At 48.8% G+C, this 17,136-nt stretch overlaps 1 protein-coding gene across 3 annotated transcripts in view; it reads left to right on the forward strand.

Moving 5' to 3' along the window:
- Positions 1 to 17,136, forward strand: part of MMAA (metabolism of cobalamin associated A) — a 45,681-nt gene that overhangs the window by 1,633 nt on the left and 26,912 nt on the right. The window contains exons 2-3 of one of the 3 annotated variants that reach the window (XM_040331657.1): positions 746 to 915; positions 3,215 to 3,733. In XM_040331657.1, coding sequence (XP_040187591.1) covers positions 3,328 to 3,733 — 406 coding nt within the window. In that variant the 5' untranslated portion in view covers positions 746 to 915; positions 3,215 to 3,327. Of the gene's footprint in view, positions 1 to 701; positions 916 to 947; positions 1,140 to 3,214; positions 3,734 to 17,136 lie in introns of those variants that run through there. The other 2 variants (XM_040331650.1, XM_040331665.1) reach the window with 2 other exon arrangements.

The following is a 17,136-nucleotide window of genomic DNA, read 5'->3' on the forward strand; positions in this document are numbered from 1 at the left end:
AAGCGCCCCGTCCCGACGAGCTCGCGCGCAGAAGCAAACGCATACGCGAGTAGCGCCCGCATATGAAAACGGTATTCAAACCACACAAGTGAGGTATCGCCGCGATCGTTAGAGTGAGAGCAATAATTCTAGCCCTAGACCTACTCTGCAACTAAAAAAATGCAACCTGTAGAATTTTTTAAGCGTCGCCTATCGAGATTTTTAAGGGTAAAAGTTTGACGCCATGCCACGAGCGGGCGCAATTTTTAAGCGTGACATGTTGGGTATCATTTTACTCGGCGTAACATTATCTTTCACAATATATAAAAAAATTGGGCAAAATGTATTGTTGTCTTATTTTTTAATTCAAAAAAGTGATTTTTATCCAAAAAAAGTGCGCTTGTAAGACCGCTGCGCAAATACGGTGTGACAAAAAGTATTGCAATGACTGCCATTTTATTCCCTAGGATGTCTGCTAAAAAAAAATATATAATGTTTGGGGGTTCTGATTAATTTTCTAGCAAAAAAAATGTGATTTTCACATGAAGGAGAGAAGTGCCAGAATTCACCTGGTGGGCAAGTGGTTAAAAATACATACTTCAATATAATGTTTTCTTTTAAAACCAGAGTTGAGTCGTGTAAGCATCAAGAAGTAATGTGAGGAATGGCAGTGTAAACTGTATATCTTAATAAAGTTTAATCTGTAGACTGTAGGAGGAAAAGATCCCTTCTAACGCCCACAGCATGTTCTCTTGTCGCTCTGCAGTCATGTGACTGAAGATATACAGACAACGTGTAGCTAGTAGCCTGGAAGCTGAGAGAACCAGAACGAGGCTTGGAATATGGAAGCTGCCAGTGAAATCGAGGCTTGAATTGTGAAGGCTGCCAGTGAGATCGAGGCTTGGAACTCAAGAGCAGGAAGTGGTGTTCAGAGAGGTATGAAAGACATAGCTAAAAGATTTACACTTCGGTGGAAGGGGAGGGAAATGCTGAGACGGTATTGTCACGTTGCTGTATAAAGAGGAGAGGGAATAGAATGATAACACAGAGCCACCTACATATAAAGAGAGACCAGTTATTCTGGGCAAGTAATAGAAGACATCCAGGTCATTCAGGAACTACAGACTACCATAAAATAAATGACTGATACAGAATCATAGGTAACTCTTATATAGGCTTATAAGTAAAGAGTATCTAAAACAAAAATTGTATTTATTTTGGAGAACGTATGCTCCATAATGGCGGCAGCGTCACCACCCCACCTCTCCACCCGCTTCAATCACAAAACGCTGTGCATTCATTCAGGAGATGCAAAGGATTCTCTGATTGGTGCCTGTGCTGAGCAGCTGACCTCCTGTGGGCAGAATGCAGCAGGGCAGCCACTCAGCAAGTGGCGATCACTAGAATAGTGGTGATTTCTACATTGATTTCCCACTTCCAGGGGCATCGGCCAGGTATGGTGTATATACTAGGTTTGATAAACCATAAATAATCGCCATCTCATCCCTTTCAACCCAAACACATATGAAATACACAGGTTCTGAGGCTAATTTAATGCAGGTAGGGCACTAAGTGAGTTTAATTACCCCCCCCCCCCCCCCTCAATCAGCCACAGAACCTGTGTAATTAATATGTGTTCGGGTTTAAAGGGATAAGGTGGCAACCCTAGTATCTACATATATACATTGGTCCAAGCTGGATCAATGTAACCATGTAAAAAGTTACAGTTGAAGGAATAGAGCACAATTATTGGTTTCAGTGGGAAGAATAGTGCCCAATCTTTGGTATCAAAGGGGGGGAATAGTGCCCAATGGTTGATATCAGTGGGGGGAATAGTGCCCAATCGTTGGTTTCAGTGGGAGAAATAGTCCCCAATTATTGGTTTCAGTGGGAAGAATAGTGCCCAATGGTTGGTATCAGTGGGAAGAATAGTGCCCAATGGTTGGTATCAGTGGGAAGAATAGTGCCCAATGGTTGGTATCAGTGGGAAGAATAGTGCCCAATGGTTGGTTTTAGTGGGAGGAATAGTGCCCCATTGTTGGTTTCAGTGGGGGGAATAGTGCCCAATCGTTGGTGTCAGTGGAAAGAATAGTGCCCCATTGTTGGTATCAGTGGGAGGAATAGTGCCCCATCATTGATGTCAGTGGGAAGAATAGTGCTCAATTGTTTATCAGTGGGAGGAATAGTGTCCCATTGTTGGTGTCAGTGGGAGGGATAGTGCCCATCATTGGTGTCAGTGGGGGGGAATAATGTCCCATCGTTGGTGTCAGTGGGGGGAAATAATGCCCCATCGTTGGTGTCAGTGGAAAGAATAGTGCCCCATTGTTGGTATCAGTGGGAGGAATAGTGCCCCATCATTGGTGTCAGTGGGGAGAATAGTGCTCAATCGTTTATCAGTGGGAGGAATAGTGTCCCATCGTTGGTGTCAGTGGGGGGAATAGTGCCCCCATCGTTGGTGTCAGTGGGGGGAATAGTGCTCAATTGTTTATCAGTGGGAGGAATAGTGTCCCATTGTTGGTGTCAGTGGGGGGAATAGTGCTCCCATAGTTGGTATCAGTGGGAGGGATAGTGCCCCATCGTTGGTATCAGTGGGAGGGATAGTGCCCATCATTGGTGTCAGTGGGGGGGAATAATGTCCCATCGTTGGTGTCAGTGGGGGGAAATAATGCCCCATCGTTGGTGTCAGTGGAAAGAATAGTGCCCCATTGTTGGTATCAGTGGGAGGAATAGTGCCCCATCATTGGTGTCAGTGGGGAGAATAGTGCTCAATCGTTTATCAGTGGGAGGAATAGTGTCCCATCGTTGGTGTCAGTGGGGGGAATAGTGCCCCCATCGTTGGTGTCAGTGGGGGGAATAGTGCCCCCATCGTTGGTGTCAGTGGGGGGAATATTGTCCCATCGTTGGTGTCAGTGGGGGGGGGGGATAATGTCCCATCGTTGGTGTCAGTGGGGGGGAATAGTGCCCCATAGTTTGTTTCAATGGGGAAATAGTGCCCCATCATTGGTTTCAGTGGGAGGAATAATGCCCCATCATTGGTGTTAGGAGGAATAGTGCCCCATTGTTGGGGTCGGTGGCAGGAACTCTCCTCACTGCTGCTTACAGTAGGGGGGACTAATGCACCAAGGGTCAGATATAGACAAGCAAAGGGCCGCAGTTTGGAGACCACTGCCCTAGATAGTTAAGTCTGGCTTGTTTTCCTTCACTGTAAAAGTAACTTGTATTATTTATTTTTTAGAAAATACTTGTTTGCCGATTGAAGAAGACACCAGCAAGCCTCCAGTTTAGCTATCTTCAAACCCATTTCCCTATTCTTCACGATCTGATGTGGTGACAGTCTCTGTTGGAAACATGCAAACATTTCCAATTTTTCAGCTACGGAATGTAGCATGCACAGTTTCCACCATTTTTCATAGAAATTCTGCGCTGCTACAAACTTCCATACACAAGCACAGAAATGATTACTTTACATCAAGAAAGATGGCCTCTAGGCCTAGTAACAGAAGGAACTTGTGTATCGCAGCGCTGACCCAGCACGAAACGCAGACTCTAGCAAAAAAAGAAGAGCGACTGCTAAATAGAATTTATGAGGGTTTGGTGGAAGGGCATCGAGCTTGCTTGGCAGAAGCCATAACACTGGTAGAATCTACACATATGAGAAAAAGGCAAATTGCTCAAGTACTGCTGCAGAAGGTACTAAGTCATCACCGAGAAAAGGAGCACCTAAATAACGGAAAACCTCTAGCGTTTAGAATAGGTCAGTGTTGTATTCCATGCTTACAGTGTCCAATGCATTCATGTCAGCTTCTTGTTTTCATTTGAAGGATAACTTGATTTTTAACTTTACTAGCAAAAAGGGGTACACGCAATCTGAAGGGCGAAATGTTTGGATCCTTGATGCCCAACCTGCTGCTCGTGTCCCATTTTGTACAACCCTTGAGTCCAGCGGTCAATAGTGGGAGAACTCATTTAAAATACACTGTAATAACAGGGATTCCTAGCATTCTTATACAATTTGTCCCTTGGCTCCGACTGTCCTGCAGCATGTCTCCAGCCACATCTGTCGAATATCTGCAGTCTCTGACCATCTACTGAAGCATGTATGCAGTCTCTGACTATCTCCTATGTCTATGCCCGCAGGATCTTTTTCCTGTAATATGTTTGCAGTCCCTGGCCATTTACTATAGCTTGTCTGTTTTCTGTGTCCAGCTCCTGTTTACTGTATAGTCCCTGGCCTGTAGCATGTCTTCTGTCCCTGGCCGTGCCCTGTAGCATGTCTTCTGTCCCTGGCCGTGCCCTGTAGCATGTCTTCTGTCCCTGGCCGTGCCCTGTAGCATGTCTTCTGTCCCTGGCCGTGCCCTGTAGCATGTCTTCAGTCCCTGGCCGTGCCCTGTAGCATGTCTTCAGTCCCTGGCCGTGCCCTGTAGCATGTCTTCTGTCCCTGGCCGTGCCCTGTAGCATGTCTTCTGTCCCTGGCCGTGCCCTGTAGCATGTCTTCTGGCCATGCCCTGTAGCATGTCTTCTGTCCCTGGCCGTGCCCTGTAGCATGTCTTCAGTCCCTGGCCGTGCCCTGTAGCATGTCTTCAGTCCCTGGCCGTGCCCTGTAGCATGTCTTCAGTCCCTGGCCGTGCCCTGTAGCATGTCTTCAGTCTCTGGCCGTGCCCGGTAGCATGTCTGCAGTCCCTGGCCGTGCCCGGTAGCATGTCTGCAGTCCCTGGCCGTGCCCTGTAGCATGTCTTCTGTCCCTGGCCGTGCCCTGTAGCATGTCTTCTGGCCATGCCCTGTAGCATGTCTTCTGTCCCTGGCCGTGCCCTGTAGCATGTCTTCAGTCCCTGGCCGTGCCCTGTAGCATGTCTTCAGTCCCTGGCCGTGCCCTGTAGCATGTCTTCAGTCCCTGGCCGTGCCCTGTAGCATGTCTTCAGTCTCTGGCCATGCCCGGTAGCATGTCTGCAGTCCCTGGCCGTGCCCGGTAGCATGTCTGCAGTCCCTGGCCGTGCCCTGTAGCATGTCTGCAGTCCCTGGCCGTGCCCTGTAGCATGTCTTCAGTCCCTGGCCGTGCCCTGTAGCATGTCTTCAGTCCCTGGCCGTGCCCTGTAGCATGTCTTCAGTCCCTGGCCGTGCCCTGTAGCATGTCTTCAGTCCCTGGCCGTGCCCTGTAGCATGTCTTCAGTCCCTGGCCGTGCCCTGTAGCATGTCTTCAGTCCCTGGCCGTGCCCTGTAGCATGTCTTCAGTCCCTGGCCGTGCCCTGTAGCATGTCTTCAGTCCCTGGCCGTGCCCTGTAGCATGTCTTTAGTCCCTGGCCGTGCCCTGTAGCATGTCTTTAGTCCCTGGCCGTGCCCTGTAGCATGTCTTTAGTCCCTGGCCGTGCCCTGTAGCATGTCTTTAGTCCCTGGCCGTGCCCTGTAGCATGTCTTCAGTCCCTGTCCATTTCCTGCAGCGTGTCTGCAGCCTCTGTCCATTTCCTGCAGCGTATCTGCAATCTCTGACCATTTCCTGCAGCGTGTCTGCAGCCTCTGTCCATTTCCTGCAGCGTGTCTGCAGCCTCTGTCCATTTCCTGCAGCGTGTCTGCAGCCTCTGTCCATTTCCTGCAGCGTGTCTGCAATCTCTGAACATCTCGTATAGCATGCCTGCAGATTTGAATATGCGTTTCCTCTACTTTACATTTTTACTACAAGGACCTCAGAGAACATGGGTCTCAGCAATGTGAGCATTCACCATCACCAGCCATGAGCTATGCCAGTATGTCTGGACCTGCAAAATGAGAGTTGTTCGTGACATCCATTAATTTTACCTAACAGCATGAATGGAAAATCTTTAAAGAAAAGGAATGCTCATTTAAAGTATTTCTACTTTGACCAAGTTGTAATATGACCGTATACAAGACCTATATGAAGATCTATATAAGAGGGTTGTCTCCGCCATACTATATGTTCTTCAAGCAGGGGTGGATAACAGAGCCATATGCACTCTATGTGGTCTCCACAGTATATAAAAAATTTGGGATCGTCTTTTGTTTGTTTAGCAAAAAATCTAAAACTCAAATTAAAGCTCTATCTGTCTCAAAAAGTTTTTCATGACTGCGCAATTGTCATTCAATGTGCGACAGCAACAAAGCTGATAATTGGCCTGGGCAGTAAGGAGGTGAAAGTGCCCTGTATTAAAGTGGTTAGACCGAGTAAATAGATGCCAAACATGTCATGCTTTAAAATTGCACATGCCTGTGGAATGACGACAAACTAAAGGTACATTAAATTATCCATAGGCAACGTTTTTAAAAGCCCCTACAGGTAGGGTGAACAGATATACCTTGTACACACCTAAATTGAGGGGAGCCTGAGTGTTCCAGATCTGAGTAAATATTTCCATGCGGCGCAGCTGATCCGCTTCCATACACGATATTTCAGGCCACTTTCTATATCCTTGGAGTCGTCCCCATACCCCAATAAGGAGATAAGCCGTTTAATGTGGATTTGGGCGAAGGATAGACCGGTTATGCTATGTCCAACTCTATCATTTTCATTGAACCTATGGGACTGATTACTGTCCTTGCATGGATTTAAATCCCTACACACCCCATTGACTTTGCTATTTGGTAATCCTTCGTTCATCCCCAAAATTTTGCTTGGTGGACCAACTAAGGTTTGCTGTGAATAGCAGTTTTCTGCAACCATGTTTTGTCGGAAGATGTGCATTTCTTGGCGATACGTCAATGTAATATTTATACAGCAGTTTCAACAAACACACTGGCCACATATTTAAAATATACAGTATTTTGTCCTCTACCTATGAAAAGTTATTTTACATGCATAAATGGGAGCAAGATCTGGGAGAGAGTTTGGAAGTTGAGGAGTGGAGTAAGTTGGCACTATGTGCATCCAAATCATATAATAATACCTTGTTCATCGAGAGGCAAACTACAAGGTCTTCCTGCGATGGTACATCTTGCCGACAACAGTAGCAACCTATGTCCCGGGGGCTTTCCAACAGTGCTTTGGAGGGTGCGCAATAGATGGTGTAACGAGCCCCTGCTTGCTCGGTTCCACTCTCCCGACACTCCTCTGCTACTATTGGATTAGATTGCAGATCGCAACGTCTGTTCGGCCATCCGATGCTCTGGGATTCGAACTACAGCTATTTGCCGTTCAAATCCATTTGTGGTAGCTCAGAACAAACACCAGGCAGGCTGTATGTAAGTTCAAACAGGAATCTCTTTTATTGGATGCACACACACTTTTAAACATAGAAGTTTGAACACGCCGCCCAAACAACCCCTTTCCTTTCGGTCAATTGTACAGTACACTCTAGTTCTCCATTAGGTCCTCTTGGCCATGCAAATGAGGACTTGAAACAGGGTCAGCAGGGATTGGTCCGATAGCTTGAATAGGAGGACTGATATGTGTAATGACACAGAGAAGCCCTAGGGGGTAATTATGTGCATAAACAGTCAAACACCGAACATTGCATTCCTTCTAGACCACGGAGCCAGGGAAGTTAACCTTAAGACAGGGCAGAAGACCCACCACTGTGTAATAGACTCAAAGGAGAAATACTGTATTTATTGGCGTATAACACTCACTTTTTTACCCTAAAAATGGAGGGTAAACTGTGCCTGCATGTTATACACAGGGGGCTGTGGAAAGTTTTTTTTCCTAAAACTCCCCTCTTAAAGTTAGGGTGCGTGTTATACGCTGATAAATACAGTACTTCAGTATTCCAAGGTTCATGACAATACTCCCCCTTGGGAAACAGTCCAACAGCCACACAGGGACCTGGAACGGGTCAACTCGAGGATGTTGGAAAAGTAGTCTTAAGTTTCTAGGTCCGTCTGCCGGGATAACCCATCCGCATTCCGGCTTTGAGGCCCTGGCCCATAATCGGAAGGCAAAAGGCTAGCATTCAGTCCTCTTCAAAAGCCTCTGTCCCGGCTAGGTCTGTCACAGATGGCTCTATGTTCCACGTGTGGTGGACCTGCCCAGAAGTGAGGAGGTTCTGGATTCGAACTTACAACTTCATACACTCGCTCACTCAAGTGAACCTCATTAAATCGCCTCTGCAGGCACTGTTGGGGCGCCCCGGAGGAGAGGACGCCAAGACGCACGAGGAGGCTCATAGTCTTTATATTTGTTGCAGCTAGTCATTCCATAGCCAGGTCTTAGACAACCCCTTTTACCTGCCAAATGTTTATTGGCGATTTTGAACAACAAAATCGTTTTGTTTGGAAAATCAGTCTTGCAAGAAAGAATTGCTGGCTGAAGAGTACAGTACCAGGAATTATGGCTGTAGCTGCAGCCATGATCCTGGAATAAAAAACGCAGTATTGAGGTAGTTAACAAAGAAAACAAATGCAGCCACCACAATTAAAACTATATTACACCTTCGCTTTTTTTAAAACCAAAATAATAAACATGTTATACTTGCCTAATCTGTGTAATGGTTTTGCATAGGGCAGTCCCCATCCTGTTTTTCTGGGGTCCCCCGCCAGCGCTCCAGGCCCCTCCTCTTCGACGAGTGCCCCCAGGGAAAGACACTTTTCCTGGAAGCACCCATGCGTGTTGGCTCTTGAGCTGCCCAGTCTGTGTCTATTGACAGAGATCGGGCAACTCTTCTCTGCCCGCCGCTCCCTTGTCAAAGTATTTGGCAGCTGCGGGAGCCAATGGCTGTGGCTGATATCAATCTACCCAATGAGGAGTGAGACAATCTTCCCAATGAGTATGTCACTAGATTAACCTTAGGGTATTATCCTCCTTTCTAGGAGATTGACTAGGCAGAAAAACAGCATGTTAAGTGTTAAACACTCCACACAGTACAGTACCTCCCAGGGGGTGGTTCCCCGGGTACACCCCCCACTCTCTGCTCTGCACCCTCAGTTTTTTTTCTGCCTAGCAAAGGAGAATGACATGGCTCCTCTGGGCCTATGTGCTCTGGGGATTTTTTTGCAATTTACTTGCTTTTCTTTTTTGTTTTCCTGCATTTTTGGATCCTGAGATCTACAATCAACTGCCGACAGGGTGACAGGCTGGGTCCTCGATCCTTGTAGTCCCCCCAAGTTCGGCCATCGAGCGTGTGCCGGCCTTTAGCTACGTGCTGGGCCATCCACGACATGCCCGGTTGCTCCAGGGGTGGCCGGTGAGCTATACGCTCCAGGGCACACATATGACCGGGCTCTATGTCCGTATGACAGTGTGCCGGGCCGACAGCCATGCCGTAGCTGCGCGGACATTGGTTCTGTCCGGGATGCCTCCAGCCGGTGGTCACAGGACGGGTAAGTAGCAGTCCCCTTGCTTTGGCAGGGTGGTGCGGCTGGTGCAATCCTGGGGAGGTCGATTGGGGGTCCTCCCTGCTTTCCTCTCTCCCTCCTTTCCCCACGTTTTGGGTGGCAGGGTCGGCCGTGAGGTGGGGGGTCCGCCTGGCGGGCTCCATCCAGTGGATGGGGGCTGTGTCTGCTTAGGGGGTGCTGTTTTGCTGCCGTGTGTGCGGGGGGGGGGCCTGCTCTTTTTGCATGTTGGCGGCCATTTGGAATGGGTTTTTGCCTCTAGTGGCTGAAAAATCGGCGCGAACGGCTCGAGCACACTTCCTGAGGGACGGCACAGCACGGAGCAGCGCTCTGGGGCAGACAGCAGCAGTACAGGCCTGGTTGGGTGGTGAGTCCTCTGGGGGGGTCCCCTGTTCTCTGCTGCAGCCGGGGGGGTTACCTGTGGGTCTTGCCTTGCATTCCAAGGGTGGCAAAAGGGTGGGTCCCCTGTACCTGCGGCCTCTGTGGATGCTATGACGGCAGTCCTAGAGGCGTTTGTTGCCAGGATTGAATTGGCGCGTGGCCAGAGGGGGGGTAAAAAGCGCCCCTTCCCCCCGCCTTCTTCTGGGGATGCCTCTGACATTGAATTGGGCCCAGCTACTACTCCCGGCCCTGGTTCCGAGGTTTCAGAGGATGCAGGCCTAGTCCACACGGACAGTGAGGATGACTCTGCATCAGGGTCAGCGCTGGTGGGAGCTCTTATCACTGCGGTGCGGGATACTCAGAAAATGGAGGATTCCAAGCCGGCCCGCACTGCAAATGTGTTTCCTTGTGTTCCTTATCTGGAAAAGTTTTTGTACAAGGAATGGGATCGGCCGCAAAAGTTTTTTTCTGTTCCAAAATGCTTTGCGGTCCGTTATCCTTTTGAGGAGGACTTCCTGAAAAAGTGGACCTCTCCTCCATCAGTGGACCCCCCTGTGTCCAGACTGAACAAAGCTACCACGTTGCCTGTGGAAGGGGCTCCCGCTTTCAGGGACCCCGCAGATAGGAGAGCTGAGGCTGTGGCCCGCTCCATGTTCACGGTGGTGGGGTCGGCGGTGAGACCGGTCTTGGCCGGGGGTTTAGTGTCTCAGACACTTACTGAACGGGCAAAGTTGTTGCTTCAGGAGTTGGAGGAGCATCATGCCCCTCCGGACTGTGTGGCGCTGGCCGACCAGTTGATGCAGGGCCTAAAATGTGTCTGTGAGTCAGCCCTGGATACACTTTCCTTGCTCTCCAGGGCCTCGGCCTACGCGGTGGTGTTGCGCCGCCTTGTCTGGCTGAAGTGTTGGTATGCGGACCAGTCTTCTAAGGAGGCCTTGGTGGACTTACCCTTTAAGGGTGAAAGGCTTTTTGGGGCTTCTCTAGATGACATCATAAAAAATGCCACAGGAGGTAAGAGCACTCTGCTCCCACAATCTGGTAAAGGTAAGGAGCCTCGCCGTAGGCAGGGGCCATCGTTTACCGCCCCCAAGCTTTTTTTTCTGTCACCCGGTTCTGCAGGTAAACGTTCCCAGGGCGCTAAGGCGCCTGCTGAAGGGCAGAAGTGCCCCTGGTTCCACAAGCCCAACAAGCCTGCGGAAAAACCCACTTCCGCATGAAGGTCTGCCCCCACCCGTCTCTCGGATTTGCGGCTCGGTGGATGTCTCTTCTTTCGCGAAGTAATTTCCTCGGGGTACAAGTTTCCTTCCAACCTCCAGCTTCCTCCGGGTCGTCGGGAGGCCCTGTTTGGGGCTGTTCAGGATTTGCTGGTCAGGGGGGTGATCGTGCCGGTTCCTTTACTGGAACGGTTTCAGGGGTTTTACTCCAATCTGTTTGTAGTCCCCAAGAAAGAAGGGGTCCGTCCAATCCTGGATCTCAAGGCCCTCAACTGTTTTGTCAGAGTGCAAAAGTTCAGGATGGAGTCGGTTCGCTCTGTAGTAGCGGCACTCCATCAAGGGGACTTCCTGGCGTCCTTGGATATCAAGGACGCGTACTTGCATATCCCCATATGCGCAAAGCACCAGAGATTTCTGCGCTTTGCGGTCGGGGAGGACCACTTTCAATTTGTGGCCCTCCCTTTCGGCCTGGCTTCGGCGCCAAGGATTTTCACCAAGGTGCTTGCTCCGATTCTGGCCATGCTGAGGCAGCGCGGGATCGCTATTGTAGGTTACCGGGACGATCTTCTGCGAGCTTCTTCAAGCTCAGAGTTAGAGGTGGATGTGTCTATCACCTGCCAGACCCTCCGGGAATTCGGTTGGCTGCTAAATGTTCAGAAGTTGGTGTTGGTACCGTCTCAGCGCTTGGAATACCTGGGGTTGGTCCTGGATTCCTCGGAGGCGAGAGTTTTTCTTCCCACGGAGAAACTACAGACACTGCAAACTGCGGTGCGGCGGTTGGCGACCAAAAAGTGGTCATCGCTTCACTTTTGCATGCGTGTTCTGGGTCTCATGGTGGCCTCCTTCGAGGCGGTTCCGTATGCTCAATTTCACACTTGTGTGTTACAGAGAGAAATTCTGTCGCGTTGGGACAAGCACCCTTCGTCTCTGGATTACCAAGTCCGAGTGAGTCGCCTCCTCCCTAGTGTGGTGGCTGACGTCTCCGGTGCTTTGGGCCGGCAAGTCGTTCCTCCCGTGCCATTGGACGGTGGTCACGACGGATGCCAGTCTCTCTGGATGGGGGGGATTCTAGGGTGTTCAGTCAGACCAGGGGTGCTGGACTCAGGAAGAATCCCACCTGCCAATCAATGTCCTGGAACTCCGGGCGATCAGGCTGTGCCTCTCCAAGTGGTCTCTGAGACTGCAGGGCCGCCCGGTCAGGATTCTGTCAGACAACGCCATGGCTGTGACGTATGTCAATCATCAAGGGGGCACAAGGAGCTCGGCTGCAGTGGCGGAAGTTGCTCACATCCCCGGTGGGCCGAACAGAACGCTCCGGCTCTTTCGGCCGTTTACATTCCGGGCGTAAAGAACTGGCAGGCGAACAACCTAAGTCGCCAAACGCTAGACCAAGGAGAATGGTCGCTACACCCGGATGTGTTTCAGAGTCTGTGTCTGAAATGGGGCACTCCAGACGTGGATATTCTGGCATCCTGACTCAATCGGAAAGGGGTCACGGTTTGTGGCCAGGTCAAGAGACCCGTGGGCGGACGCGTCAGACGCACCGTGGGGTCACTATCGCCTAATCTACGCATTCCCTCCTCTGAAGCTTCTTCCTCGTCTGCTACGCAGAGTGGAAGCCGAGGGGATACCAACAATCCTAATTGCTCCGCATTGGCCTCGCCGTCCCTGGTACGCAAATATGGTGCGTCTGGTGGCAGATGTTCCGTGGCGCCTGCCACTGCGAGAGTATCTTCTGTCGCAGGGTCCTATCTTTCATCCTGCTTTACAGTCGTTGGCTTTAACGGCGTGGCTATTGAAAGCCAGGTGCTGAGGGACCGAGGTCTGTCGGATTCGGTAATCTCTACCATGCTGCGGGCGCGGAAGTCTACTTCCCGGGAATATTTAGCATCGTACGTGGAAGGCTTGCATCTCTGTGTGAGGAGATTAATTGGCACCCCCGTGTATACATGATGTCCTAGATTCTGCTTTTTTTTACAGCATGGAGTGGATCAGGCTCTCGCCTTAAGTACGATTAAGGGGCAGATTTAGGCCTTGGCTGTTTTCTTTCAGCGACCTTTGGCGGCACACTCTCTGGTGCGTACGTTTGTGCAGGGGGTTCGGCATGTGGCCCCTCCTGTGCGTCCTCCACTGCCTCCGTGGGACTTGAATTTAGTCCTCTCGGTGCTTAAAAAGTCTCCGTTTGAGGACATTAGGGAGATCCCTTTATGGACTCTTTCCCAGAAGGTAGTTTTTCTGGTGGCAATTACATCGGTCAGACGGGTGTCTGAATTGGCGGCCTTGTCTTGCAAGGCTCCTTACTTGGTCATCCACGGGGATAAGGTGGTGCTGCGGCCGCAGCTGTTCCTTCCTAAGGTTGTTTCGGCCTTTCACATTAATGAGGACATTGTTCTTCCGTCCTTGTGTCCTCGGTCGGCGAACCCAAAGGAGGCTGCGTTGCATTCCTTGGACGTGGTTCGAGTCCTACGGGTGTACCTGTCTGCTACGGCTCCATTTCGGAGGTCGGATTCACTGTTCGTGTCAGTGTCTGGTCCTAAGAAGGGTCTGGCGGTCTCGTCGGCCACCATTTATAGGTGGATCAGACAGGTCGTGCTTCAGGCCTATACCCTAGAGGCGGGCAACCCCCTTCCTGGTTACGGCACATTCGACCAGGGCAATTGGTGCCTCTTAGGCTTTCTGCCATCAGGCGTCTGTTTTACAGGTGTGTAAGGCAGCGACTTGGTCGTCAGTCCACACCTATTCAAAGTTTTACAAGGTGGATGTGAGTGCATCTTCGGATGCCTCCTTCGGCCGCAAGGTTTTGCAGGCGGCTGTTTAAGGTTGAAGTTCCTCCGTTGCTCTGGTTTGTTTGGGTGAAGTTGGTTTGCTGTGTTTTTCCCACCCCTCGATTTTTTGACACTGCTTGGGGACGTCCCCATGACGTCCATGAACGGAAGAGAAAAAAGGATTTTTGTACTCACCGTAAAATCAATTTCTCTGAGTTTATGGACGGACACAGCACCCACCCCTCATTTTGTTTGTACTGCTTGTTTACGAACTGAGGCTGCAGAGCAGAGAGTGGGGGATGTACCCAGGGTAACTGCCCCCTGGGAGGTACTGTACTGTGTGGAGTGTTTAACACTTCACATGCTGTTTTTCTGCCTAGTCAATCTCCTAGAAAGGAGGATAATACCCTAGCGAAAACTGTTGGCGCTATATAAATCCTGTATAATAATAATAATAATAATACTGCTGTGTCCATCCATGAACTCAGAGAAATGGATTTTATGGTGAGTACAAAAATCCTATTTTCTGCTTTTCGGATTTTGCCCCCCCCCCCCCCCGGTGTCACATTTGGCACCTTTCAGGGGGGAGTGGGAAGCAGATACATGCCTAATACAGGTATTTTTCTCCCATTTCCGGGCATAGATACTCGAGCCACCCGCTGGTATCTACGCCACTTCTGACACCTTCTGCCCCCCCCGATGTCTTCTGGGAGCAGTGGGATTGCGCAGCGTGAACCAGGAAGTGAAGTCACAACGCTTCACTTCCTGATTCCCTTACCAAAGGGCAGCACCCGAAAGCCGAGGGGTAGATTGGCTTTGGGTGCCGACATCGCGGTTACCCTGGACAGGTAAGTGTCCTTATTTTAAAAGTCAGCAGCTGCAGTATTTATAGCTGCTGACTTAAAAAAAAAAAAAGGTAAAAAAAACCTTGAGACTTTAGAACCACTTTTAAGTATTGGTAAGCTGCAAAATCTATAATATATTTTTACCTCTTCACTACAACTGTTGTAAAGCTTATGTTTAAGGCACTGCATATGATTTTTACATGTCTTGCTACTTGCAATATTTGGAAACAAATGGATGTCGGGCTTATGTCTGAGGCAACAGCAGCATTTACATACTCCTGGCTGCCACAGTGTGTGTGTATTTTCTCAGTGGACGGTCAGCTTTCTTGTAGAAGTGATTTGGAAAGCTGTAAAGACACTTGATTACTTCCATAGGCACTGGAACATTCTGCAAACATGGTTCTTCCTTAAAAAAAAAAAAAAAAAAGTAATGAGCAAACCCCTGGTGCATTACAAGAGTAAAAAATATGTTTATTAAAATGAAAGGTAACCAAGACAATGCATACTCAAAAAAGTACAAAGGTGTTCTGCACATACATGGAAGGATATAATGAGGTAGACAGTGCAAGTGCTTCTACAACCTCACATAAAGCATGCTGACGCGTTTCAGGGGCACATCCCCCTTCTTCAGAGCTGTGCACAGCTGGATAGCCCCTCAAGGAGGGCTGCATCCACTGGGCATTGGACCTGTGTTTGTGATGTGACACTGGTTTGACCATCCCTCTGATGAAGAGCACTGGGAGTGTTTTGTTGTCTTTTCTTGATGATTCGTCCTCTACTGAATTAACCCAGAAGCAACGTGACTTTTTGGTTCAGCCTGGCTTCTGTGACCAGGGAAGCGGCTAATAGGGCATGATCTGTGCTCAGCTAGCATCAGCGAAGTGTAGGGGAGAAAGCAGGTGGTCAAATAGGCCCCTGATATATCATTAACGAGAACTTATGGCTATTGGTCACCTATATTATAGTAATTACGGTATATAACTGTAAGTTACCAATGTCTGGCCATTTGAGTACCAATGTCTGGCCATTTTACGGGTGTGCAAAACTTTAAGGCTTGACATGTTGTATCTTTTTACTGAATGGAACTTCAACTTTTATGTTTTTCCAAGAAATTTGGGTAATATTTTGTGTACATTAAAATTAGCGTGATGTAACATTAAAAATCGCAACTTACCAGCATTTTATTGTCAACGGTCCATGATTTCAGAACATATACCGCGTTTGAGGGTTTTACCTTTCCTTCAGGCCTAAAATGTGCAATTAAAAAAAAAAAAAAAAAATGCAAAAAAAGAATGACAGCAAAAGTGTTCGTACTGGGCTTTAACCACTTCAGCCCTGCAAGGTTTTACCCACTTCCTGACTAGCCATTTTTTGCGAAACCTCACTGCGTTACTTTGACTGTCATGCGACGCTGTACACAAATAAAATGTACTTTCTTTTTTTTTACACAAATAGAGCTTTCTTTTGGTGGTATTTGATCACCTCGGTATAAACAAAAAAAAGACAACAATTTTGAAAAAAATTTTAAATATGTATTCTGCTACATATTTTTGGTAAAAAAAATCCCAATAAGCATATATTGATTGGTTTGCGCAAACGTTTTATAGCGTCTACAAACTATAGGATATATTTAGGGGCTTTTATTTTTTTGCAGGACTGTGACATTGCGGCAGACAACGCTGACCCAAAGTGACACTTTTTGGTGACCAGTGACACCAAAACAGTGGAATCTTGGATTGCGAGTAATGCGGTTTATGAGCATTTCGCAATATGAGCAGTCTTTAAATTTTTTTATAAAATCCTGACTTGCTTTGCGAGCGCTGTCTCGCAAGACGAGCAGGATTCAAACTGCTGGGGTGTGCAGTACCGCATTTGACCAGAGGTGCAGGGACGCCGGTGACGCTCTGAGACACCCTGTTCCCAAGTGGTCTCAGAGCGTCTCTGAGTGTCTCTGGCCACATGCGGTACTGCATAGACGAGCAGTAGCTGTGGAACGGATTATCTGAGTTTCCATTATTTCTTATGGGGAAACTCGCTTTTATATACGAGTGCTTTGGATTACAAGCATTCTTTTGGAACAAATTATGCTCGTAATCCATGATATTACTGTCCAGTGATCAGTGCTATAAAAAATGCACTAATCACTGTATAAATGGCAATGGCAGGGAAGGGGTTAACACGAGGGGGCAATCAAGGAAATGTGTTCCCTAAGAGGTGTTTCGAACTGTGGGGGGGGGGGAGTGTTACACTGGAGGAAAAGAGAGATTGCGATTCAGCTTAGCTAAAACACGATCTCTCACTTTTCCTCCGACAAATCTGCGGTGTGAGTGGGTGTGCCCCCTAAACCACGTGCATTAAATGTGAGTTTGCGCAGACCCGGGCCGCCCTGCCACAGTAAATGTACATGGGGCAGTCTGGAAGCGGTTAAAGGAGATAGGTTCACCTTGTGTAACATGGTTGCATGTTACACCCATATTTAGGATGTAACATGTTACTCTGGAGCAGCTGACCTCTCCACCCCCCTTGGGATCTTCTTCACGCACCCACTGTCGCAGTTTAAAAATGACATGGAAGCAGCCGCATTATTCGTTCAGAGTTCTGTGAATGAATGAATGAATGAATGAATGAACTACAAGTCTCCTCTTCTGCCACCACATTCACTAAGCTGCTGGGAAAATG

This window comes from Rana temporaria, chromosome 1, assembly GCF_905171775.1.
Source record: "Rana temporaria chromosome 1, aRanTem1.1, whole genome shotgun sequence".
NCBI classification, from domain to species: Eukaryota; Metazoa; Chordata; class Amphibia; order Anura; family Ranidae; genus Rana; species Rana temporaria.